The sequence below is a fragment of the Choloepus didactylus genome, chromosome 7 (genome assembly GCF_015220235.1).
Source record: "Choloepus didactylus isolate mChoDid1 chromosome 7, mChoDid1.pri, whole genome shotgun sequence".
NCBI lineage: Eukaryota > Metazoa > Chordata > Mammalia > Pilosa > Megalonychidae > Choloepus > Choloepus didactylus.
Genome location: NC_051313.1, coordinates 16,731,191 through 16,757,722, shown reverse-complemented (window position 1 = coordinate 16,757,722; position 26,532 = coordinate 16,731,191). Strand labels below are relative to the sequence as shown.

At 36.8% G+C, this 26,532-nt stretch overlaps 1 protein-coding gene across 4 annotated transcripts in view; it reads left to right on the top strand.

Moving 5' to 3' along the window:
• AKAP7 (A-kinase anchoring protein 7) overlaps positions 1–26,532 on the top strand; it is a 166,182-nt gene that overhangs the window by 42,453 nt on the left and 97,197 nt on the right. For all 4 annotated transcript variants that reach the window (XM_037842762.1, XM_037842765.1, XM_037842766.1 and 1 more), the window contains exon 5: positions 2,595–2,755. In XM_037842762.1, coding sequence (XP_037698690.1) covers positions 2,595–2,755 — 161 coding nt within the window. The remainder of the gene's footprint in view (positions 1–2,594; positions 2,756–26,532) is intronic.

The window sequence follows — 26,532 nt, the reverse complement described above, 5'->3', positions numbered from 1 at the left end:
TGTGCCCTAAACCCCAATATCACCTGTTGGAAAATACTGTGCAGAGCACAGGAACACTCGGTGTCATTCTGCTCTGTGCTAGGTGATGTCTGTTTGCATATATAGTTCAGTTTTCTGTGCAAAACTAAAAGCTTAGCAAGTGTATCTTTGTATCTGAAGAGTTAAAGTAGCGTCCTCATGCTACTTTATGATATTGGGAGTGGTATTTTATTGGAAAATGATGGATGGAGATTTGCAATTTGGTAATTACAGTGGACTAAGCTATAAGGCAAAATTGGTAAGAAATAAGAATAATATGAATAATTAAGTGTAATCTAAGAATAATTTACTATAAAGAAAAGATAGTATTTTGCAACTCACCCAACATTAGCTATCAACTATGTGCAAGATATTGACTTAGGTGTTTTGCGAAAATAAAGATGAATTAGGGCCAGATCTTGTGCTCATTGACTGTTTAGTTTCACTGAATTCATATGAAACTAAAGAACTATAATACAAGGTAAAGAGTGGTATGTTTCATAAGATATATTGTTAGTGGAATTTCAGAGGAGGGAAGATTTACTTCTAGTTTGGGGAGGCAGGGAATTATTTTGGACATAAGCGTCAACTTCTAAGCCGAGATTGGATCCCACGGTGTGGCCCCACTTTGGGTGAGAGTGAAACTGAGTGGCTTTTCTGCTAAGGCACTGTTGTTCTGAAGGGTTTTTAAAGTCTCTAACCTTTTCTTTTTATCATTCATCTTGTACTGTATAATATGCTAGCCATCTAGGTGGTCTTGTCCTATCTTTATTCTTACTTTTCCAAATCTAGTGTGATCGCTTTTTATGTGTTTAATAAAATACTGATTACTGGATTAGATATGGAGCTTGCAGAGACTTTTTTTTAAAATCGTGAATTTCCTCAGGTGGGTGTTTCCTGAGATCTTTTGTATCCTCAGTGTAGAAGAAAGGATCAGAAATATATTAGGGCAATTCAGCTGCTAATTTGAAAGGATGTCTGTACTGTCTTAATTTTAAAACAAGCTTTGAGTCTGAACTCCAGTTTCAGAATTCACTTTTCTACATGCATATATCTTTTACTCATTTTACCACAAATCAAAGTCTTTCCATAAACTGCTCTTGAAAAGATTTTCTTATTAAAAGAATTTGACAGTAATACTTATCAATATACTCTGTGATTCCTTCTAACTGTGAATCAATAAGATCTCATTAGGACAAATTTATTGATTTATATCACTGGAAAACTGGAAAACCGGACAGAGTATAGATCATCTATATATCATTCAAGAAAATAGGATATATAATTCACTGTCCATGAAAGCCCTAGTAGTTAATATGGCCTGCTTTAGCACGTGGTTTCATTTAAAGTGAGTTTGTTGAGTTTCCCCAGTTCATGACAGATGTACCAGAAGTGTCTGCTCTGTTACCGTGTGCTTTAGTGCATAGCACACAGTGAAGGACAGTACTGCAGTTTAAGTGTGTACAGTGTGTCTTTTTGGATGAATGTAAAGATAGATTTGATTTATGCTGTGAGTTTGGAGGTACAAGGAAAAATGTCGACATTTCCAAAGCTATCCTGATTATCGTACATTATGTTATCATGGAGTAATGAGACTATATGGAAGCTATGGATGAAAGTCAGTTAAGAACTATATGATGACCAATTTAGAAATATGAAAGATATGTAAAAGTACCTACCCCCGCATTTAGCCTATAGACTACTGGTGAACAAATCATTGATCAAAATAATTTATATAAATGGTGGTTTACCAGAAGGGTTTTTATAAAAAAAGTCCTTTCCATAGGTTGAGAATTTGCTTATTTCTTTTTTGAGTAATTGCTGCCCTCTAGTGATATTTTAATTTTTTTCACATAATAAAATAATACAATAATTTCCATCTTCAGGGTGGAAAGAGTCTAATTTTAAAAATATTCCAAATCTGATAATGTTGAGTTTATTAATATAATAAATATTTGTTTTTAGTTTTTAAGAAAAGGAAAGCATTTGTAACACAGCCTAAAAAGATAATAGCAAACTTTGTTTACACAGCTGTGACTGGAGACTATACCCCAACTTGTGTTCTGTTTGAACCCAAGAATAGCATGTTATTTTATTATAAAGAACATTGTATTTTAAGATACAATATATGTTAAGTTTTAATAGAGTGCCTCACAAATAGTATTAGTTCTTTTAACAAGAATCTAGAGCTTTCCACATAATCTAACTTCTTGTAGTTACTGGGTTTTCTTGGGATATTTTATTAGTGATTTTTTTAATGGCCTCTGCAATATTTTTTTGGTTAAAAATTTCTTGACCAATTATGAAATAGTATCTACTTTTGTATTTTTAATAGCAACTATAATTAGGTAAAGATTTATTTCACTTCTTCCATAGTTTTTGTTTAAAAATTAATTTTAGTTTTAATCATATAGATTATTTTTGGAAAGTATCATGAACTTTAAAATAACTAATGCAACTAGTAGTATAAATCTGAAAATTAATTTGTATTTCTAAAGTTGGTTACTTGTTCCATGCTTGGTTATGTATATTCCACTACTTACTATGTGACTGAAAAATATATTGTTTCTTACCAGTGGTATTGATGCCCTTTTGAAATTAAAACCATCCATAGAAGAAATCCTCCAAGGAAAGCAGCTGATTTTGCCCTTTCAAGGAATTGGAACTTTTGGAAATCAGATTGGATTTGTGAAGCTGGCAGAAGGAGATCACTTAAACCCACTCTCAGAGATAGCAGGTAAAGCAAACAGTGACACACTCAAATGAAATCTCATCTTTTTAAAGAAGCAAATTTTTTTCAATTTCTTTAATAGAGATTTGACATCTGCAATCTTTGGGGAGCCAGTATCCCCTCTTCTGATAATTGAGCTGCTTTGGTATTTGCTGGGATAAGTAAAGAATCCAAATAAAGAGCCTGAAAAGTTACCTTGAGTGTTTGACCTGAGGATTATGTTGATTCTGGGGCCCTCTGGAAGGCAATGGATGGGACTCAGGAATTTGTTAGGACTGTTGCCCTGGTCATAAGTCGGAAGGACCCAGTGCTTCTCAGGACCTTTGGCACATACTTGGCACTTAAAAGGTATTGAACGAATGAGTAAGAAACCCTAGTTGCTTACCCAGGTTGTGCGGGATTGTTAGCCTCCTTCCAGAGGCTCAGCAGATGGAATTGAATTCCAAAACGTGCCCGAGTCAAATGCTTACTTCCTTGTGCCTAGTGCTGTGGCTAGCTAGCCAGCACCAGTGGCCGGTTAAAAGTTATTTGACCTGAGCCAAAGTACATGATTTTATCAACTCATTTGTGCCCTTCAGACAGTCCTGTTCCTTCCTTCTTTGCCTCCCTTTCTCCCTCCTTCCCTTTTACTTTTGGTGACAGTGATGGAGATGTGCTTGAGAGGAGCTATAGTAAGATACTTGATTAGAGAACTATGAGCTTTTCAAGCCTTTTTAGCTGTGGGGAGTCCTGGAAATTAAGTTCCTCTTTGTGAAACACTACATTTTTGCGTTTTAAAAATTCTTTATATAAGCATAACAATTTTCCCAGCAGAAATAGAACTCTCTTTTAGTATACAGTAGAAATCACAACCACTAGAATGCCTGTCACTGAACAATGTAAGTTGTCAAAAGTTTACATGATTGTTTGTTAACAGTTTTCCCCAATAATAGTGTTTTCTCCTTATTAGTTTTGTTTCTAGATAGGAGTCTGTACCAGACAAGCAGTGGTAGTTACGAATGGTATAAAGAAAATTTATTGAAGGGTAAACTTTAAGTTGGAAATTTCTTATATATTTATTTACTTTTTAAACAATTGAGGAAAGATCACCTTGTTTGATTTTAGTGACAGAACACCTGTCTTGCTAGAGTGACACCAGTGTTCTGCAGGAATTGCTGATGTAGGAAAAAGATAGATCTCAGGGAGCAGCAACATCTCCCTCTGCTCTGTGTTTTTCTTCCTATTTGGGTACTGCTTTCTGAGAGAGGGTCATCTACTGGAAAACATGTTATCTTGTGCAGTTACTGTTAGGGAATTAGAAGCAGGAAAAAAAGGATAACCTGGATGAGTGTGTTTTGAGCTTGATTCAGAGATTGTAAATTGGGTGTCAGCCTACCTCCTGTGAACAGTTCTTTTTTTTTTTTTTTCCATTTTTATTGAGATTGTTCAGATACCATACAATTATCCAAAGATCCAAAGTGTACAATCACTTGCCCCTGGGTACCCTCATACAGCTGTGCATCCATCACACTTAATTTTTGTTCAATTTTTAGAAACTTTTCATTACTCCAGACAAGAAATAAAGTGAAAGATGAAAAAAGAAAAAAAGAAAAGGAAACTCTAATCCTCCCCTATCCCTAACCAACCCCCCTCAATTGTTGACTCCTGGTATTGATATAGTACATTTGTTACTGTTTATGAAAAAATGTTGAAATACTACTAACTGTAGTATATAGTTTGCAATAGGTATATAGTTCTTCCCTATATGCCCTTCTATTATTAACTTCTAATTGTATTGTCGTACATTTGTTCTGGTTCATGGAAGTGATTTCTAGTATTTGTACAGTTGATCATGGACATTGCCCACCATAGGATTCAGTTTTATACATTCCCATCTTTTGACCTCCAACTTTCCTTCTGGTGATATATATGACTCTGAGCTTCCCCTTTCCTCCTCATTCACACACCATTCGGTGCTGTTAGTTATTCTCACATCTTGCTACCAACACCCCTGTTCATTTCCAAACATTTAAGTTCATCCTAATTGAACATTCTGCTCATACTAAGCAACCACTCCCCATTCTTAAGCCTCGTCCTATATCTTGGTACCTTATATTTCATGTCTATGAGTTTACATATTATAATTAGCTCCTATCAGTGAGACCTTGCAATAATTGTCCTAATGTGTCTGGCTTATTTCACTCAGTATATTGCCCTTGAGGTTTTGTCGTCAACCCATTTTTTTTAATATGGTTTTGTTCACTCACCATACATTCCATCCCAAGTAAATAATCGATGGTTTTCTGCATAGTCATACATTTATGTGTTCACCACCTTCACCATTATCTATTTAAGAACATCTACATTTCTTCCACAAGGCAGGAGGGAGAGTCAAAGAAGGTAGAGAGGCAAAAGAAAGAGGGAAAAAAAAGACAGCTAGGAAGCAGCAAAAGAAAAAATAACCTTAAATCAAAGTAGAATAAAGAATCAGACAATACCACCAATGTCAAGTGTCTAACATACCTCCCCTATCCCCCCCTCTTATCTGCATTCACCTTGGTATATCACCTTTGTTACATTAAAGGAAGCATAATACAATGATTCTATTAGTTACAGTCTCTAGTTTATGCTGATTGCATCCCTCCCCCAATGCCTCCCCATTTTTAACACCTTGCAAGGTTGACATTTGCTTGTTCTCCCTCGTAAAACAACATACTTGTACATTTTATCACAATTGTTGAATACTCTAGATTTCACCAAGTTACACAGTCCCAGTCTTTATCTTTCCTCCTTTCTTGTGGTGTCTCACATGCCCCCCACCTTCCTCTCTCAACCGTATTCATAGTTACCTTTGTTCAGTGTACTTACATTGTTGTGCTACCATCTCCCCAAATTGTGTTCCAAACCACACACTCCTGTCTTCTATCATCCTGTAGTGTTCCCTTTAGTATTTCCTGTAGGGCAGGTGTCTTGTTCACAAAGTCTCTCATTGTCTGTTTATCAGAAAATATTTTGAGCTCTCCCTCATATTTGAAGGACAGCTTTGCTGGATATAGGATTCTTGGCTGGCAGTTTTTCTCTTTCAGTATCTTAAATATATCACACCACTTCCTTCTTGCCTCCATGGTTTCTGCTGAGAGATCCGCACATAGTCTTATTAAGCTTCCTTTGTATGTAATGGATCACTTTTCTCTTGCTGCTTTCAGGATTCTCTCTGTCTTTGACATTTGATAATCTGATTATTAAGTGTCTTGGCGTAGGCCTATTCATATCTCTTCTGTTTGGAGTACGCTGCGCTTCTTGGATCTGTAATTTTATGTCTTTCATAAGAGATGGGAAATTTTCATTAATTATTTCCTCTATTATTGCTTCTGCCCCCTTTCCCTTCTCTTCTCCTTCTGGGACACCAATGATATGTACATTATTGTACTTTGTTTCATCCTTGAGTTCCCAGAGACGTTGTTCATATTTTTTCATTCTTTTCTCCATCTGCTCCTTTGTGTGTAGGCTTTCAGGTGTTTTGTTCTCCAGTTCCTGAGTGTTTTCTTCTGCCTCTTGAGATCTGCTGTTGTATGTTTCCATTGTGTCTTTCATCTCTTGTGTTGTGCCTTTCATTTCCATAGATTCTACTAGTAGGTTTTTTGAACTTTTGATTTCTGCCGTATACATGTCCAGTGCTTCCTTTACAGCCTCTATCTCTTTTGCAATATCTTCTCTAAACTTTTTGAATTGATTTAGCATTAGTTGTTTAAATTCCTGTATCTCAGTTGAAGTGTACGTTTGTTCCTTTGACTGGGCCATAACTTTGTTTTTCTTAGTGTAGGTTATAATTTTCTGTTGTCTAGGCATGGTTGCCTTGGTTATCCAAATCAGGTTTTCCCAGACCAGTGTGTGAACAGTTCTTATTTTCATTTCATATCGTCCCATATCATGTCATGTCATCTCATTTCAGATCCAACAGTGCTTGGTTCATAACATATTCTCAGCACTGGTCTGTGCTTGGTTCCACTTTTATCTATCAATCACCCATCTCAATCCCTATCTGTCTGTCTTTCTGTATTTTTTAAATAATCACCTGGGAATCCACCACCCAAAACAAAAGCTGTATGTAATCTAATCATACTGGCCTCTGGACTTACCCATCTCTTTGCCTTTCCCTATTTAAGCTGACCATCATTCTGTCATCTGTGTTCATTATTTCCTTGTGTTCTCTTTAATGTACTTTTTAAAAATCATATTTCTTTTATTGTAGAGTACATAACATATATAAATAAAAGTGATAACTTTCCAAGTGCAATTTAGCAAAAAGTTGGAGAGCAAATTTCTAAGAATGTTATGGGTTACAGTTCCACAGTTTTAGTTATTTCCTTATTGTGAAATATATATGCAAAAAGGTGATATCTTTCAAAGTATGATTTAACAAGTAGTTATGTAGGAAATTTCCAAAAATGTTATGAGTTACAGTACCATAGTTTCGTTATTTCCTTATTGTGAAATATGATATATAAAAAAGGTGATAACTTTCAAATTACAATTTAACAAGTGGCTATGGAACAAATTTCAAAGGATGCTATGGGTTACCGTTTCATCATTTCAATTCTTTCCTTCTAACTATTATAATACACTAGCAACTAAGAAGAATAAAATCACATAGAGATTCAGTATTCATAATCCTTTGTTAAATTCCATCTTGTCTGTTGCTGCACCTTCTTCTAGTTTAATCAGGGATGTCTAGGCAATGCCTACCCTAATTAGTTCATGTTGAAAAGGGGTGTCGACATTATGGGAAAAAGGGATGCATCTAGTTGATGTTCTTGAGGAGGCTGTTGCCTCTGGGTTTTGGGACTTAGCTGGCATAGGAGTTCTCTGGAGGATTTAAGTTTCTGAAGAATAAACTTAGTGAGTGAAACTTGTATAGAGACTCAGATAGGGATCTGGGTGTTGTTTAGGGTTTTCAGGACTACTGTTTACATGGGCTTATCATACTGTGGTCATTTGGCATATCTAGGTGAAGCTTTCTTAGGAGTGACCTCCTGGACAGCCTCTTGACTCTATTTGAATTCTCTTAGCTACTGAAACCTTATTTTGTGGCCTTTCTTTCCCCCCTTTTGGTCAAAAAGTCATTCTCAACCTCTCAGTGCCAGGGTCAGGCTCATTCCTGGAATCCGTGTCCCATGTTGCCAGGTAGACTTATTCTTATAGGGGGTCCTGTCCCATGTTGGGGGGAGGGTGATGACTTTATTTGCAGAGTTAAGCTTAGAGAAAGTCCATATTTGCGCAACAAAAGAGGTTCTCTGGAGGTGACTCCTAGGCATAATTATAGGTGGGCTTAGCCTCCCCTTTACAATCATAAGTTTCACCAGGGCAAGCCTCAAGATCGAGGGTTTGACTTATTAAGTAGGGGGTTCCTAAGTTCACATAGCATGCCATGTTCATGATAAGCCATCCACATGCCACATTATTGTCACTGAGTTATACAATCCTCATCACTCTCCATTTTAAACAATCTCATAACCCCAAAACACCTCGTAGCTCTTTTCAGCCCTTAACTATTTTGTCTTTAGTATTAGTGTGGTACTAGTATGGTATTCCTGTTAATTATAGTCCCTAGTATGCAGTTGGTAGATGTTTCCCACATATCGTTCTGTTGTCAACTCTCTGTACTAGTGTCATGCTGTAGAAGTATATCATGCAAGTGCCTATCTATTTTTGTAGTGCTGATCTATGGGATACATGCTGTTAAGCAACTCCCTTCAGTCCTATTCACCTTCAATAAAGCTCTGATACTTAAAGCCCATTAACAAACAGTCATCACCCTTATCCATTTCCATACCTTTGAATTCACCATCATTAATATGTCTGAACATACTAGATTATCATTCCCCCTCTCTAGCTTCTGCCTATCACTAGGTCCCCAGTATTCTACATTATAAGACATTGATTTTACATGGTTCAGGGAGTTCAGAGAAGTGGTAACATACAGTATCTCTCCTTTTGTGTTTGACTTATTTCACTTAGCATTGTGTCTTCAGGGTTCATCCATGTTGCCATATGTTTCAAGACTTTGTTCCTTCTTACTTCTCCATAGTATTCCATTGTACGTATATACCACGTTTTGTTTAATCCACTCATCTGTTAATGGACACTTGGATTGTTTCCATCTCTTGGCAATTTTGAACAGTGCTGCTATGAACAATGGTGTACAAATGTCAGTTTGTGTCACTGCTTTCAAATCTTCTGGGTATATACTGAGAAGTCGAATTGTCAGATCATGGGGTAATTTGATGTCAGTTTTCTGAGAAACTGTCAAACTGTCTTCCACAGTAACTGTACCATTGTACATTCCCACCAGCAATGAATAAGAGTTCCAATTTCTCCACATTCTCTTCAGAATTTCTTGTTTCCTGTTTGTTTAATGGCAGCCATTCTTATTGGTGTGAGATGGCATCTCATTGTGGTTTTGATTTGCATTTCCCTAATAGCTAGTGAAGATGAACATGTTTTCATATGTTTTAGTCATTTGTATTACCTCTTCGGAAAAATACCTTTTAATATATTTTACCTATTTTATAATTGGGCTGTTTGTGTAAGTGTTGTTGAGTTGTAGGATTTATTTATTTATGCAGTGTATCAGTCTCTTATCAGATACATGGTTTCCAAATATTTTGTCCCAGTGAATTGACTGCCTCTTTATCTTTTTGACAAAGTCTTCTGAAGCACAGAAGCTTTTGATTCTGAGGAGTTCCCATTTATCTATTTCTTTTGTTGCTTGTGCTTTGGGTGTAAGGCCTAAGAAGTGACTTTCTATTACTAGGTCCTGACAATGTTTCCCTATATTATCTTCTAAGAGTTTTATTGTGCTGTCTCTTATATTGAGGTCTTTGATCCACTTTGAGTTAATTTTTGTATAGGATGTGAGGTAGGGGTCCTCTTTCATTCTTTTGGTTATGGATATCCAGTTCTCCCTGCTCTGTTTGTTGAAGAGATTGTTCTGTCCTACTTCTGTGGATTTGGGGGCCTTATAAAAAATCAGGCTACATATATTTGGCAATCTGTTTCCAAACTCTCAATTTGATTCCATTTATTGATATGTCTGTTTTTGTGCCAATACCATGCTGTTTTGACCACTGTGGCTTTATAGTGGGCTTCAATGTCTGGGAGCATAAGTCCTCCCATTTTGTTCTTCTTTTTTAGGATGTTTTTGTCAATTCGAGTCCCCTTTCCCTTCCAAATAAATTTGATAACTAGCTTTTCCAAGTCTGCAAAGTAGGTTGTTGGAATTTTGATTGGAATTGTGTTGAATCTGTAGACCAGTTTGGGCATAATTGACATCTTAACAATGTTTGGTCTTCCTATCCATGAGCATGGAATATTTTTCCACCTATTTAGCTCCTTTTTAAAATTTCTCTTAGTAATGTTTTATAAGTTTCTGTGTAGAGGTCTTTTATGTCCTTGGTTAAACTTATTCCTAGGTACTTGATTTTTCTAGTTGCTATTGTGAGTGGAATTTTTTTTTTTTTTTTTTTTTTGATTGCCTCTTCAGTTGGGTCATTACTAGTGTATAGAAACATTACTGATTTATGTGCATTAATCTTATATCCTGCCACTCTGCTGAATTTTTTTATTAGCTCAAGTAGCTTTGTCATCGAATTCTCAGATTTTCCAGATAATGAGAGTTTTACTTCTTCCTTTCCAATTTGGATACCTTTAATTCTTTGTCTTGATAAATTGCTCGGGCTAGAACTTCTAGCACAATGTTGAATAAAAGAGGTGACAGTGGGCATCCTTGTCTCATTCCTGATCTTAGGGGGAAGGCTTTCAGCTTCTTACCGTTGAGTAGTATGGTGGCTGTGGGTTTTTCATATATGCCCTTTATCATATTGAGGAAGTTTCCTTCAATTCCTACAATTTGAAGTGTTTTTAACAAAAAGGGTTGTTGAATTTTGTCAAATGCTTTTTCAACATCTATCGAGGTGCTGAAAATCATTTGATTTTTCCCTTTCAATTTGTTAATGTGTTGTATTTCATTAATTGATTTTCTTATGTTGAACCACCCTTGCATGCCAGGAATGGACCCCCTTGGTCGTGGTGTATAATTCTTTTAATGTGTCTTTGGATTCGATTTTCAAGTATTTTATTTAGGATTTTTGCGTCTATATTCATTAGGGAGATTGGCCTTTTTTACAAGAGTTTCCCTTTTTTTGTAGTATCTTAATCTGGTTTTGATATCAGAGTCATACTAGCTTCATAAAATAAGTTAGGTAATATTTCTTCTTCTTCAGTTTTTTCAAAGAGTTTTAGCGGAAATGGTGTGAATTCTTTTTGGAAAGTTTGGTAAAATTCCCCTGTGAAGCCATCTGGCCCTGGACTTTTATTTGTAGGTAGATTTTTTTTTTTTTTAGTAGTCCAGTAATGGCTTATATTATAATCACAGAGTTGTGCATTCATCACCACAATCAATTTTTTAGAAAATTTCCATTACTCCACAAAACTCATACCCCTTAGCAGTCACCTCTCCATCCCCTATCCTTCCCAAGCCCTACGTAACTACTAATCTAATTCTATTTATTTATATTTACATTTTATATAAATGGAATCATACAATGTATAGTACTTTGTGTCTGGTTTCTTTCACTTTAGTATAATGTTTTTTAAAAATTATTTTTTTTAATTAGAGAAGTTGTAGTTCACAGAAAAGTCATGTAAAAAATACGTTTCCATATACCTCCCCTATTGTTGACCTTTTGCATTGGTATGGTACCTTTGTTACAGTTGATGAAAGAATATGAAAATATTACTGTTAAATATAGTCCAGAGTTTACATTAGCTGTCTTTTTCCCCATATACCACCCTATTATGCACACCTTGTAATAGTGTCGTACATTTGTTATAATTCATGAAAGAACATTCTTATATTTGTACTAGTAACCACTGTCCTTCGTCTACAACAGGGTTCACTGTGTTATACAGTTCCATGTTTTATCTTCTAACTTTCCTTCTAGTAACATGCATTACCCAAAACTTCCTCTTTCAACCGCTTTCACAAACATAATCAGCACTGTTAATTACACTCACAATAATGTGCCACCATCACCACTGTCCATTTCCAAGCATTTACATTTAACCTAAGTAGAAATTCTGCACAAATTAAATTATTTTCTCTTTGGAAAAATGTCTATTCAAGTCTTTTGCCCATTTTTAATTGGGTTGTTTTCTTTTTATTGTTGAATTGTAGGATTTCTTGATATGTTCTGGATATTAAACCCTTATTGGATATGTGGTTTCCAAATATTTTCTCCCATTGCATAGGTTGTCTTTTCATTTTCTTGACAGAATCCTTTGAAGAACAAAAGTTTTTAATTTTGAGGATAAACCATTTATCTATTGTTTCTTTCTTTGCTTGTGCTTTGGGTATAAAGTCTAAGAAACCCTTGCCTACCACAAGATCTTGATGTTGCTTCCCTACATTTTCTTTTAGGAGTTTTATGGTCCTGGTTCTTGTATTTAGGTCTTTGATCCATTTTGAGTTAATTTTTGTATAAGGTGTGAGATAGGGTTCCTCTTTCATTCTTTTGGATATGACTATTCAGTTCTCCCAGCACCATTTGTTGAAGAAACTATTCTTTCCCAGTTGGCCAAAGATGTGAGGGTCTATTTCTGAAGCCTCAGTTTGATTCTGTTGGTCAGTATCACTATCTTTATACTGTGCCGTTTTGACCACCATAGTTTGTATCATGGTTTAAGTGAGGAAGTTTGAGTCCTCCAACTTTGTTCTTTTTCAAGACGCCTTGTGTATTCAGTGCCCCTTACCTTTCCAAATAAATCTGCAGGTTGATTTCCAAGCTCTCTAATTTCCGTTGGGCTATATGTTTGCTTTTATGCAGCACCATGCAAACAATCAAAAACTCTCCAACTTCCTTCTTCTTTTTCAAGATTGCTTTGGATATTTGGTGCCCCTTATCCTTCCAAATAAAACTGATAATTGGTTGCTCCATTTCTGCAAAGTAGGCTGTTGGAATTTTGATTGGGATTATGCTGAATCTGTAAATCAATTTGGGTAGAATTGACACCTTAATTATAGTTAGTCTTCCAATCCATGAATATGGAATGCATATATATATATATATATATATATATATATATTTAATATTCATTTTATTGAGATATATTCACATACCACGCAGTCATACAAAACAAATCGTACATTCGATTGTTCACAGTACCATTACATAGTTGTACATTCATCACCAAAATCAATCCCTGACACCTTCATTACCACACACACAAAAGTAACAAGAATAATAATTAAAGTGAAAAAGAGCAATTAAAGTAAAAAAGAATACTGGGTGCTTTTGTCTGTTTGTTTCCTTCCCCTATTTTTCTACTCATCCATCCATAAACTAGACAAACGGGAGTGTGGTCCTTATGGCTTTCCCAATCCCATTGTCACCTCTCATAAGCTACATTTTTATACAATTGTCTTCAAGATTCATGGGTTCTGGGTTGTAGTTTGATAGTTTCAGATATCTACCACCAGCTACCTCAATTCATTAGAACCTAAAAAGGGTTGTCTGTATTGTGCGTAAGAGTGCCCACCAGAGTGACCTCTCGGCTCCTTTTGGAATCTCTCTGCCACTGAAGTTTATTTCATTTCCATTCACATCCCCCTTTTGGTCAAGAAGATGTTCTCCATCCCACGATGCCGGGTCTACATTCCTCCCTGGGAGTCATATTCCATGTTGCCAGGGAGATTCCCTCCCCTGGGTGTCTGATCCCACGTAGTGGGGAGGGCAGTGATTTCTCCTTTCAAGTTGGCTTAGCTAGAGAGAGAGGGCTACATCTGAGCAACAAAGAGGCATTCGGGAGGAGGCTCTTAGGCACAATTATGGGGAAGCCTAGCCTCTCCTTTGCAGCAACAGTCTTCCCAAGGGCAAATCCTGTGGTAGAGGGCTCAACCCATCAAACCACCAGCTCCCTATGTCTGTGAGCATGTTAGCACCCATCGCGGTGGGACAGGCCAATACCCCTGCATTCTCCACCAGCTCCTCAAGGGAGGTCTACATATTTTTTTCCTTGTTTTTTTTTTTTTTAACTTACTTTTTTTCAAATCAACTGTATGAAAAATAAAAAAAAATTAAAAAACACATACAATAAAAGAACATTTCAAAGAGACCATAACACGGGAGTAAGAAAAAGACAACTAACCTAAGCTAACTACTTTACTTCCAACATGTTCCTACTCTACCCCAAGAAAGTAACCTAATATAGCAACATTTCCGTGAACTTGTTCCTACTATACCCATTAGAAATTAACAGACCATAGTCATTCCTGGGCATTCCCAGAATGTTAAATTTACCCACGATAGCTTATCTGTTCTTATTGGATTATTGTTCCCCCTTCCTTAATTACTCTCTATCGCTAGTTCCCCTACATTCTACATTATAAACCATTTGTTTTACATTTTTCAAAGTTCACATTAGTGGTAGCATATAATATTTCTCTTTTTGTGCCTGGCTTATTTTGCTCAGCATTATGTCTTCAAGGTTCATCCATGTTGTCATATGTTTCATGACATCATTCCTTCTTACTGCCGTGTAGTATTCCATCGTGTGTATATACCACATTTTATTTATCCACTCATCTGTTGAAGGACATTTGGGTTGTTTCCATCTCTTGGCAATTGTGAATAATGCTGCTGTGAACATTGGCATGCAGATGTCTGTTCGTGTCACTGCTTTCCGATCTTCTGGGTATATACCGAGAAGTGCAATCACTGGATGGAAGGGTATCTCTATATCTAGTTTTCTAAGGAACTGCCGGACTGACTTCCAGAGTGGCTGAACCATTATACAGTCCCACCAACAATGAATAAGAGTTCCAATTTCTCTACATCCCCTCCAGCATTTGTAGTTTCCTGTTTGTTTAATGGCAGGCATTCTAATCGGTGTGAGATGGTATCTCTTTGTGGTCTTAACTTGCATCTCTCTAATAGCTAGTGAAGCTGAACATTTTTTCACATGTTTCTTGGCCATTTGTATTTCCTCTTCAGAGAACTGTCTTTTCATATCTTTTGCCCATTTTATAATTGGGCTGTCTGCACTATCGTCATTGAGTCGTAGGATTTCTTTATATATGCAAGATATCAGTCTTGTCAGATACATGGTTTCCAAAAATTTTTTCCCACTGAGTTGGCTGCCTCTTTACCTTTTTGAGAAATTCCTTTGAGGTACAGAAACTTCTAAGCTTGAGGAGTTCCCATTTATCTATTTTTTCTTTCGTTGCTTGTGCTTTGGGTGTAAAGTCTAGGAAGTGGCCGCCTAATAAAAGGTCTTGAAGATGTTTTCCTACATTATCTTCTAGGAGTTTTATGGTACTTTCTTTTATATTGAGATTTTTTGGTACATTTTGAGTTAATTTTTGTGTAGGGTATGAGGTAGGGGTATTCTTTCATTCTTTTGGATATGGATATCCAACTCTCCCAGCCCCATTTGTTGAAAAGACCATTATGACCCAGTTTGGTAACTTTGGGGGCCTTATCAAAGATCAGTCGGCCATAGATCTGGGGGTCTATCTCGTAATTCTCAATTCGATTCCATTGATCTATATGTCTATCTTTGTGCCAGTACCATGCTGTTTTGACAACTGTGGCTTTATAATAAGCTTCAAAGTCAGGGAGTGTAAGTCCTCCCACTTCATTTTTCTTTTTTAGAGTGTCTTTAGCAATTCGAGGCATCTTCCCTTTCCAAATAAATTTGATAACTAGCTTTTCCAAGTCTGCAAAGTAGGTTGTTGGAATTTTGATTGGGATTGCATTGAATCTGTAGATGAGTTTGGGTAGACTTGACATCTTAATGACATTTAGCCTTCCTATCCATGAACATGGAATATTTTTCCATGTTTTAAGGTCCCCTTCTATTTCTTTTAGTAGAGTTATGTAGTTTTCTTTGTATAGGTCTTTTACATCTTTGGTAGTTTATTCCTAGGTACTTGATTTTTTTAGTTTCTATTGAAAATGGTATCTTTTTCTTGAGTGTCTCTTCAGTTTGTTCATTTCTAGCATATAGAAACATTACTGACTTATGTGCATTAATCTTGTATCCCACTACTTTGCTAAATTTGTTTATTAGCTCTAGTAGCTGTATTGTCGATTTTCTCGGGGTTTTCCAGATATAAGATCATATCATCTGCAAACAATGACAGTTTTACTTCTTCCTTTCCAATCTGGATGCCTTTTATTTCTTTGTCTTGCCAGATTGCCCTGGTTAGCACTTCCAGCACAATGTTGAATAACAGTGGTGACAGCGGGCATCCTTGTCTTGTTCCTGATCTTAGAGGGAAGGCTTTCAGTCTCTCACTATTGAGTACTATGCTGGCTGTGGGTTTTTTTGTATATGCTCTTTATCATATTGAGGAAGTTTCCTTCAATTCCTACCTTTTGAAGTGTTTATCTCAAAAAGAGATGTTGGATTTTGTCAAATGCTTTTTCAGCATCTATTGAGGTGATCATTTGATTTTTTCCTTTTGATTTGTTAATGTGTTGTAATACATTGATTGATTTTCTTATGTTGAACCATCCTCGCATGCCTGGAATGAACCCCATTTGGTCATGGTTTATGATTTTTTTAATGTGTCTTTGGATTCGATTTGCAAGTATTTTGTTGAGGATTTTTGCATCTATATTCATTAGGGAGATTGGCCAGTAGTTTTCCTTTTTTGTAGCATCTTTGCCTGGTTTTGGTATTAGATTGATGTTAGCTTCATAAAATGAGTTAGGTAGTGTTCCATGTTCTTTGATGTTTTGAAAGAGTTTAAGTAAGATTTGTGTCAGTTCTTTTTGGAAAGTTTGGTAGAATTCCCCTGTGAAGCCATCTGGCCCTGGGCATTTATTTGTGGGAAGCTTTTTGATGACTGATTGGATCTCTTTGCTTGTGACTGGTTGGTTGAGGTCTTCTGTTTCTTCTCTGGTCAGTCTAGGTTGTTCATATGTTTCCAGGAAATTATCCATTTCCTCTACATCATCTGGTTTGTTGGCATACAGTTGTTCATAGTATCCTCTTATAATTTTTTTAATTTCTTCTGGGTCTGCAGTAATGTCACCTTTCTCATTCATTATTTTGTTTATATGGGTCTTCTCTCTTTTTGATTTTGTCAGTCTATCTAGGGGCTTGTCAATCTTGTTGATCTTCTCAAAGAACCAACTTTTGGTGTTATTTATCCTCTCTATTGTTTTTTTGTTCTCTATATCATTTATTTCTGCTTTAATCCTTGTTATTTCTTTTCTTCTACTTGGTTTAGGATTGGTTTGCTGCTCATTTTCTAGCTTCTTCAGTTGATCCATTAGTTCTTTGATTTTGGCTCTTTCTTCCTTTTTAATATATGCATTTAGTGCTATAAATTTCCCCCTCAGTACAGCTTTTGCTGCGTCCCATAGGTTTTGGTATGTTGTGTTCTCATTTTCATTCATCTCTATATATTTAGCAATTTCTCTTGCTATTTCTTCTCTAACCCACTGATTGTTTAGTAGTGTGTTGTTTAACCTCGAGGTATTTGTGAATTTTCTAAGTCTCTGATGGTTATTGACTTCTAATTGTATTCCATTGTGGTCAGAGAATGTGCTTTGAATAATTTCAATCTTTTTAAATTTATTGAGCCTGATTTTATGTCCCAGCATATCATCTATTCTGGAGAAAGTTCTGTGAGCACTAGAGAAGAATGTGTGTCCTGGTGATTTGGGATGTAATGTTCTATATATGTCTGTTAAATCCAATTCATTTATCAGATTGTTTAGGTTTTCAATTTCCTTAGTGGTCTTCTGTCTGGTTGATCTATCTATAGGAGAGAGTGATGTGTTGAAGTCTCCCACAATTATTGTGGAAACATCAATTGTTTCCTTTAGTTTTGTCAGTGTTTCTCTCGTGTATTTTGTGGCACCTTGATTGGGTGCATAAACATTTATGATTGTTATTTCTTCTTGTTGAATTGCCCCTTTTATTAGTGTGTAGTGGCCTTCTTTGTCTCTCAGAACATCCCTGCATTTAAAGTCTATTTTATCTGAGATTAATATTGCTACACCTGCTTTCTTTTGGCTGTAGCTTTCATGAAATATTTTTTTCCATCCTTTCACTTTCAATTTCTTTGTGTCCCTGTGTCTAAGGTGAGTCTCTTGTATGCGACATATTGATGGTTCATTTTTTTTTGATCCATTCTGCGTATCTATATGTTTTAATTGGGGAGTTTAATCCATTTACATTCAACGTTATAACTGTGAAGGCATTTCTTGAATCAGCCATCTTATCCTTTGGTTTATGTTTGTCATATATTTTTTTCCCTCTCTCTATTACTATCCTTTAATGTACACATACCGTTTCTCTTTAGTACTGAACCTTTCTTCATGTCTCTCTCCTTTCTTTGTTTCTCTGTCTGTAGGACTCCTTTAGTATCTGAAGTAGGGCAGGTCTCTTGTTAGCAAATTCTCTCAGCATTTGTTTGTCTGTGAAAAATTTAAGCTCTCTGTCACATTTGAAGGAGAGCTTTGCTGGATAAAGTATTCTTGGTTGGAAACTTTTCTCAGAATTTTAAATATATCGTGCCACTGCCTTCTCGCCTTCATGGTGGCTGCTGAGTAGTCACTACTTAGTCTTCTGTTGTTTCCTTTGTATGTGGTGAATTGCTTTTCTCTTGCTGCTTTCAGGACTTGCTCTTTCTCTTCCATATTTGACAATGTGATCAGAATATGTCTCGGAGTGGGTTTATTTGGATTTATTCTGTTTGGAGTTGGCTGGGCATTTATGATTTGTTTATTTATGGTGTTTACAAGGTTTGGGAAGTTTTCCCCAACAATTTCTTTGAATACTCTTCCTAGACCTTTATCCTTTTCTTCACCTTCTGGAACACCAATGAGTCTTATATTCGGACGTTTGATATTATCTATCATATCCCTGAGGTCCATTTTGATTTTTTTGATTTTTTTCTCCATTCTTTCTTTTGTGCTTTCATTTTCCCTTCTGTCATCTTCCAGGTCACTGATTCGTTGTTCAACTTCCTCTAGTCTTGTACTATGAGTATCCAGAATCTTTCTAATTTGGTCAGTAGTTTCTTTAATTTCCATAAGATCATCTATTTTTTTATTTAATCTTGCAATGTCTTCTTTATGCTTTTCTAGGTCTTCTTGATGTCCTTTATATCCTGTTCCATGCTCTTCTTGATGTCCTTTATATCCCGTGCCATGGTCTCATCGTTCATCTTTAGTTTTTTGATTAGTTGCTCTAAGTACTGTGTCTCCTTTGATCTTTTAATTTGGATGCTTGGGCTTGGGTTTTCCATATCGTCTGGTTTTTTCATATGCTTTAAAATTTTCTGTTGTTTTTGGCCTCTTGGCATTTTCTTAACTTGATAGGGTTCTTTAAGGATTTGTAGACCAGTTGAAATCCTTATCTGTAATTTATCAGATCTACAGCTTCGTGAAGTACACTTTCTCTAACTAACCAGCAGGTGGCATCCACAAGCCCCCTATTCCCCTCAAGCCAGTTCTCCCCTGGTTTGCCTTTGTGGTAAGTGGGGGAGTGAGTCTTGTGGGGTCCAATTGGTGTACCAAGCTTGCGTGTGTTGTTGGTATTGCCTGCCCTATAAATGGGGCGTGTGTCTGAGCGGTCAGGGGCGGGGGAGTGGCTCTAACAATCAAATCTCTCTGGTGTTCCTGGAGTTTCAAAGCTGCTGCAATAGTCTAATCTTTCAGTTCAGTCCTGCCACAGTGTGTTTCTGCCACTGACCTACAAGTCCTTGGTATGGCCCCTGAGACTTGCAAGTGGGTCCCTCTTCCAGGCCGTGCACCCCCTGGTCCTCTGTTGAGGGATGACTATGCTATGTCACAGGTGAGTGCCATCCCCCCAGGGCAGTTCTGGGCTGCAGGGCTGTGTAGGAAGGCTCCCAGTCTGCTGAGCGGAGGCCCCCCCTTTTCTTGGGAAGTTGTGGTGTTTAGTGAAATTTCTCAGCCACTGGATTCTTGCCTTTTGTCTCAGAGCTCTCTTAGTTCTGCTCTTGTCTTGACCTGCCCAAATTGCAAGTCTTTGAGGCTTTCTGTATTGGGCTTCTTAGAGTAATTGTTTTAGAAAAAGAAAAAAAAAAGATTAAAAAAAAAAATGGGCCCTCCTCGCAGATCTAATGGGTTATTGAAATGCTAAGAGACAAAGCAATGAGGGCCATTAAGGAAAAGTCCAGGGGGCAGAGAGATCAGTTTTTCTTTGGGTTTTGCATATGAGCTTCAAGGCCTGAGCTCTGCCCTTCCCGTTTCTATGTTCACCAGAACTCCAGAAAGCCTTCGCTTTTATTTTTGGGCTTTTCTTGCTGTTTCTTGATATCCCTGTCTCCTCTCTGCTGGTCTGGCTGCTCTCAGATTCTCTGGTGTCTGGTCTCAGTCTATCTGGTTGGAGTTTGGATCAGTAGAATGAGTTTCCGATAAGGGCTGCCACTGCAGTTCTCCCTTCTCCTTCCCGGAGCTGACAGCCCCTCCTCCCACAGGACTGAGCCTGGCAGGGAGGGGTGCGGGTCCCCTGGCCACAAAAACTTACAGATTTCGCTGATCTCAGCAGTTCCACGTGTTTATGAGTGTTGTATGAAGTATGCCCAAAGTCAAATTGCTGTGTGGTGTCCAGTCCACGCAGTTCCTGGCTTTCTACCTACTTTCCTGGAGGAGTAACTAAAACATACACCTCACCTCTCCGCCTTCTTGCCCCGCTCCCTGTAGGCAGATTTTTGATGACTGATTGGGTCTCTTTGCTTGTGGTTGATTTTTTGAGTTCTTCTATTTCTTCTTGGGTCAGTCTAGTTTGTTCATATGTTTCCAGGAAAGTGTCCCTTTCTTTTAAATTTTGTAGCTGATTGGAATACAGTTGTTCATGGTATCCTCTCATTTTTAAAAAATTTCTTTGGAATCTGTAGTAATTATCCCCTTCTCAGTTCTGAGTCTGTGTATTTGAGTGTTCTTTCTTTTTGACTTTGTTAGTTTAGCTAAGGGTCTTTTACTCTTGTTGGTCTTCTCAAAGAACCAAGTTCTGGTTTTATTTGTTCTATTGTTTTTTTTTTTTTCCTCTAGTTCATTTATTTCTGCTTTAATCTTTGTTAGTTCTTTTCTTCTACTTGCTTTAGAGTTAGTTTGCTGACTCTCCAGCCTCTTCAGTTGTTCAGTTAGATCTTTGCTTTTAGCTCTTTCTTCTTTTGGTAAATACATTTAGAGCTATAAATTTGCCCCTCAGTACTGCCTTCACTGTATCCCACAGGTTTTGCTATGTTGTGTTCTCATTTTCATCTGTCTCTAGGTATTTACCAATTTCTCTTGCAATTTCTTCTTTGACCCACTGGTTATTTAGGTGTATGTTATTTAACATACATATATTTGTGAGAGATCTGGTTCTTTGGTGATTGTTGATTTCTAATTGCATTCCATTATGGTCACACAATATACTTTGAATATTTTCAGTCTTTTAAAATGTATTAAGACTTGTTTTGTGCCCCAGCATATGATATATCCTGCAGAATATTCCATGGGCACTAGAGAAGAATGTATATCCTGGTTCTCTGGGATGTAATGATCTGTATGTGTCTGTTAAGTGTAATTCATTTATCATATTGTTTATGTTCTCAGTTTCCTTATTGGTCCTTTGTCTAGTTGTTCTATCTATAGAAGACAGTGGTGTATTGAAGTCTCCTACTCTTATTGTAGATGTGTCTGTTGCTCCCTGCAGTTTAGGCAATGTTTGTGTCATGTATTTCGGAGTTACTTGATTGGATGCATAAACATTTATGATTGTTATTTCTTCTTGGTGAATTGTCCCTTTTATTAATTTATAGTGTCCTTCTTTGTCTCTTATGACATCTTTCCATTAAAGTCTATTTTGTCCGATATTAGCATAGCTACCCCAGCTTTCTTTTGGTTGTAGCTTGCATAGAATATTTGTTTCCATCCTTTTACTTTTAGTCTCTGTGTGTTATAGTGTCTAAGATGAGTGCTTGTAAACAGCTCTTGTAAACAGCATATCGTATAGATGGATCATACTTTTTAGTCCGTTCTACCAGTCTGAATCTTTTAATTGGAGAGTTTAATTCATTCACATTCAAAGTTATTACTGTGAAGGGAGTTTTTGAAGCTGTCTTATCCTTTGGTTTTTATTTGTTAGATCTATTTTTTTCCCCTCTCTCTCTTTTGTCCTATAAGTTTCCCTTACTAATACTCTTCAGTTCTGTGCCCTTCTCTCTCCTTTCTTTTTTATCAGCTGGTAGATCTCCCTTTAGTATTTCTTGCAGGGCAGGTCTCTTGTTAACAGATTCTCTCAGTGTTTGTTTGACTGTGAAAATTTTAAAGTCTCTCTTAATTTTGAAGGAGAGCTTTGCTGGATACATAATTCTTGGCTGGCAATTTTTCTCTTTCAGAATCTTAAATATGTCATACCACTGTCTTCTTGCTTCCATGGTGCCCACTGAGTAGTCATTACTTAGTCTTATGTTGTTTCCTTTGTATGTGGTGAATCACTTCTCTCTTGCTGCTTTCAGAAGTTTCTCCTTCTCTTCAGCATTTGACAATCTAATCAGTATATGTCTCGGAGTACGTTTGTTTAGATTTACTCTATTTGAAGTTCATTGGGCATCTTTCATTTGCATAGGTATGTAATTTAGAAGAGTTGGGAAGTTTCTCCCAGCTATTTTTTGAAACACTTTCTAGCTCCTTACCCTTCTTCTCTCTTTCTGGGACACCAATGATTCTTATATTTGTTTGTTTCATTGTGTCCATCATTTCTCTGAAATCCATTTCACATTTTTCAGGTTTTTTTCACTATTTGTTCTTTTGTGCGTTCACATTCAATTGTTCTGTCTTCTGGTTCACCATTTCTTCTTCTGCCCTTTCAAATCTGCCATTGTGTGTCTCTAGTATATTTTCAATTTGATCCACATTTTCTTTTTTTTTAAATTCAATTTTATTGAGATATATTCACATACCATGTAGTCATACAAAGTGTATATTCAATTGTTCATCACCAAAATTAATTTTTGAACATTTTCATTACCACACACACAAAAATAATAATAAAAATTAAAGTGAAAAAGAACAATTAAAGTAAAAAAGAACATTGGGTGCCTTTTTTTTTTTTTTGCCCCCATTTTTCTACTCATCCATTCATACACTGGACAAAGGGGAGTGATCCACATTGTCTTTTATTTCCATAAGATCTGCTACTTTATTTCCTCTTACAAATTCTTCATGCTCTTCTGGTTTCTTCTTGATTTCCTGTATGTCTTTAGCCATCTCCTTCAAGTTGTTTTTACTGCTTTAATTAATTGCTCTAAATTTTTTCTCTCCTCTGGCTTTTTAATTTGTTCATTTGGCTTATCCATTTCTTCTGTATTCTTCGAGTGCTTTGTGATTTTCTGTTGGTTTTGGGACATTTGCTTGTCTTGATAAGGTTATTTTGGAAAGTACAGGATTATTTGAGCATTCATATATAATTTGGGAGAGCTACAGCTTGCTGGACTGCAGTTTCCCAATCCTACCAGCATGTTTCCCTGTCCTACCAGCATGTGACACTCTTGAGCTACAGCTAGCTGGAGTGCAGTTTCCCTATCCTACCTGCAGGTGGTGCTCTCAAGTTGTCTTCCTCGAACTTCTCCTGTGGCTGGGCGGATTCCGCACTGTGTGGGGAACCAATCAGTGCACTGGTTCTCCGTGTGCTCTGGGGACTGCCTGCCATGGGGCTGCCACTTGAGCCCTGAACAGTTAAGAAGGGAGTCCTCTCAAGGGCATCCTGCAGATCATTTGTTCCCAGCTCCCTGCCTTCCGTGTGCTCTCTAGTCTCTGGGGTGTGGGAGGGGATCCTGATGTGCTGGTATGGTGCCCTCTCCTATCCACGTTTTTTTCTGGTGCATCCCCAGACTTCTGGGCTGTCTGACGGGATGATCACCTCCCCAGCTAACCGCCAAGGTAGGTGCATGGGGGTGGAGAGCTGCTGCTCACTCCCTTGCCTGGAGGTCGTTTCATCTCTGCTGGCCCCAGGAGGTGGTCCCAGCCAAAAAAACTCAGCCCGTCCCTGGAACTGCCATCTCTCTTGTGTTTTTGGTTGCATCCCCTCCATGCACTGTGGGGGACCCTCTATAGCTGGTAACACCTGGAAACCATGGTCCCGGGCGTCCTCTGTCTCCTCTCTAGTCTCTTTCACGAAGGAGAAGCCGGTCCCACCTCACCTACTCCTCCGTCTGTTTAATGTACTTTTATAAGAAATTTAAAAATTTGAATATGTATATGGAAAACTTTTATACATCCATTCAGTTAAGCAACATGTATTTATTCATTATTTAGTATTTGCAACGTGTCAGGCATTGACGTTTAGTTGAAGCTTTCATTTACATGGTGTTCAGGTAGTCAGAATGTTTAATGTGTAGAATGTTTTTCAATGTTTTAATTCTTTGAGAAGATAAAGACACTTTAATTTTAAAAGGAATGCCATGGGTTTCATACTGTTTTAGTTCAAAAATTATTTGCTTTTGTATCATTTTAGAAACCCTTTTATTCAAGTCATATATTCTGACTGAAGAAGAATATTTCATTGATCAGGGCACTGTATTTATTAGCCCTTGACAATAAACTGAATATGTATATACCTAACAGGAGTGTTATAATCTCATCCACATAATGGAGGCAGAGCTAGTCTGACTTAATGGAAAGCAGGTGAAGAAAATAGGTTTAATTATTTGTAAAGTATTTGTGTAGAAGTTAAGTTTAACTACTTGAAAAAATAGTTGAAAGTTGAATTTGTGGTTTACCTAATTTGTCCTCAGTAGAGTTTTTAGATTTACAAGTTAAAAGAAACAAATTCTTAAAATATTTCATAGTATGAAAGGACTGAAATTTTAAAAATTTTTTTTAATTTTGAAATAAATTCAGTTATAGGAACAGTTGCAAAAACAATACTAACCCCATACACAGAACTCCGTCATACCCTGACCCCCCTCCCCTGATACCCCAATCCACCAACTTTAACATGCTGTCACATCGCTATTTCTTTCCCTCCCTGTCTATCATCCATCATCTGTTGCTCTGTCCTCTGAACATACGAGAACTAGCTGCACACCTCCTTGAACAAACACTATAATTCACGTATACACTTCCCATGAACAAGAACATTCTTTTATGCAATCCCATTAAGCACAGCTAAGAAGTACAAGAGATTCAACAATGATACAAAACTTACATTCTATATTTCATTTTCCTTATGTCTCAACTGTGTCCCTTTGAGCCTCCTGTCCTCCATCTTCCAGTCCCATCCAGGTTCATCCTTGGCATTCAATTGTCATCTATTTAGACTGTTTTTTTTTTGTTTTTTTTTTTTTAATTTTCAATTGTGGAAACATATATACAGCCTAAATCTTCCCATTCCACCCCCTCCCTAGCATTCCATTAGTGGGATTAATCACCTTTAGAATGTTGTAATGTTCTTTCCCACCATCCATTACTAGAAATTTAAAAGAACAGAATTTTAGACACTGATATTTGAACTTTACTGAAGCTTTGTAGGATAAAGAGTAGTTGAGAAGTTTTAATGTGTAAAATTGAAGAAAATTGGTATGAATTTTGAACTAGTAGAGTCTGAATTGATGAGCCTTTACCAGTCATACATGAATTATACATCCAGGTATACTGTGCTGTTACTTTGTACCTGCTGGTGGAACTGAAGAGACCATGGCCATCTTTCCACATGGTATACGGGTGGGTTTATGACCGTAGTTGCTTGAAGGGACAGGCAGGGCAGATGGCTCAAAGGCTTTGCAGCTCAGCTTCTCCCTTAACCTTGAGAGATCCCGTGTTTTTTCCAGAACAAAATAGCACCTCCTCATTTCCTAGCATCACACAGCAGCTCATGGAGCTAAGAAGGTATTGAAAATTATGCATTTATATGGCACTTCCCACATTTTATAATGATGAAGTTGCACTGGAAAGTTCTTTGCATAGAAATGAATGTGCAATTTCATTCAGTTTTTTCAAATAAATGTAATTTTGTTAAGAAGGTTGTTAGATTGAGAGACTGCTTAAAATTTCACCTGCTGGAATTATAATAGTCTTTGCAATCATTTTTTTTTTTTTTTTAGGTACGAAAGTATTTATTTAAAATGAGAAAATAAATCACAACCATTATAATTTTATTAAGATGCAATATCACAAACATAGAATCATAAAACAACATAATATTTATAACAATTAGTTTTGTTTATGAATTAACTTTCAACTTAATTTGTTATTGGTAATGACAGGAAAATCTAGGACTGTTGTCATATTTGGGAAACCTCTGTCAAGAAGAGAACTTCTGTTTCAACTAGGTGTTGATGATATACAATTTCTCTACTTACATTTTATTCATCTGATATTTGGAAGACTTTTTGACAAATTAGCGTCTGGCTCCAAACATTTCAAACTTTGTTCTCCTCCACTACCCACGTACTTTAGGTGCTGGAGCTGTAGGAATTCATATTATAAAACAACTGTTTATCCATCACTTTTATGTCTCAACACTGATTGACTCAACACAGTGGGCTATAATAATATTCAAGGAAAACATCCCTACATCAGCATGGCTATCAATGATTTAACTATACTGAGTAATGACAGCAAACCACAAAAATAAATCCCACTAAACCCAAATTAGAATATTACCAACTCAACCTCCCCTAAGCCAGATCCCAAAACTGAAAACAGCTACCTGAATGCCCCCCAACACAAGAGAAAGTAAGACACAGGTAAAGCTGGAATAGAAAAACAGTAATC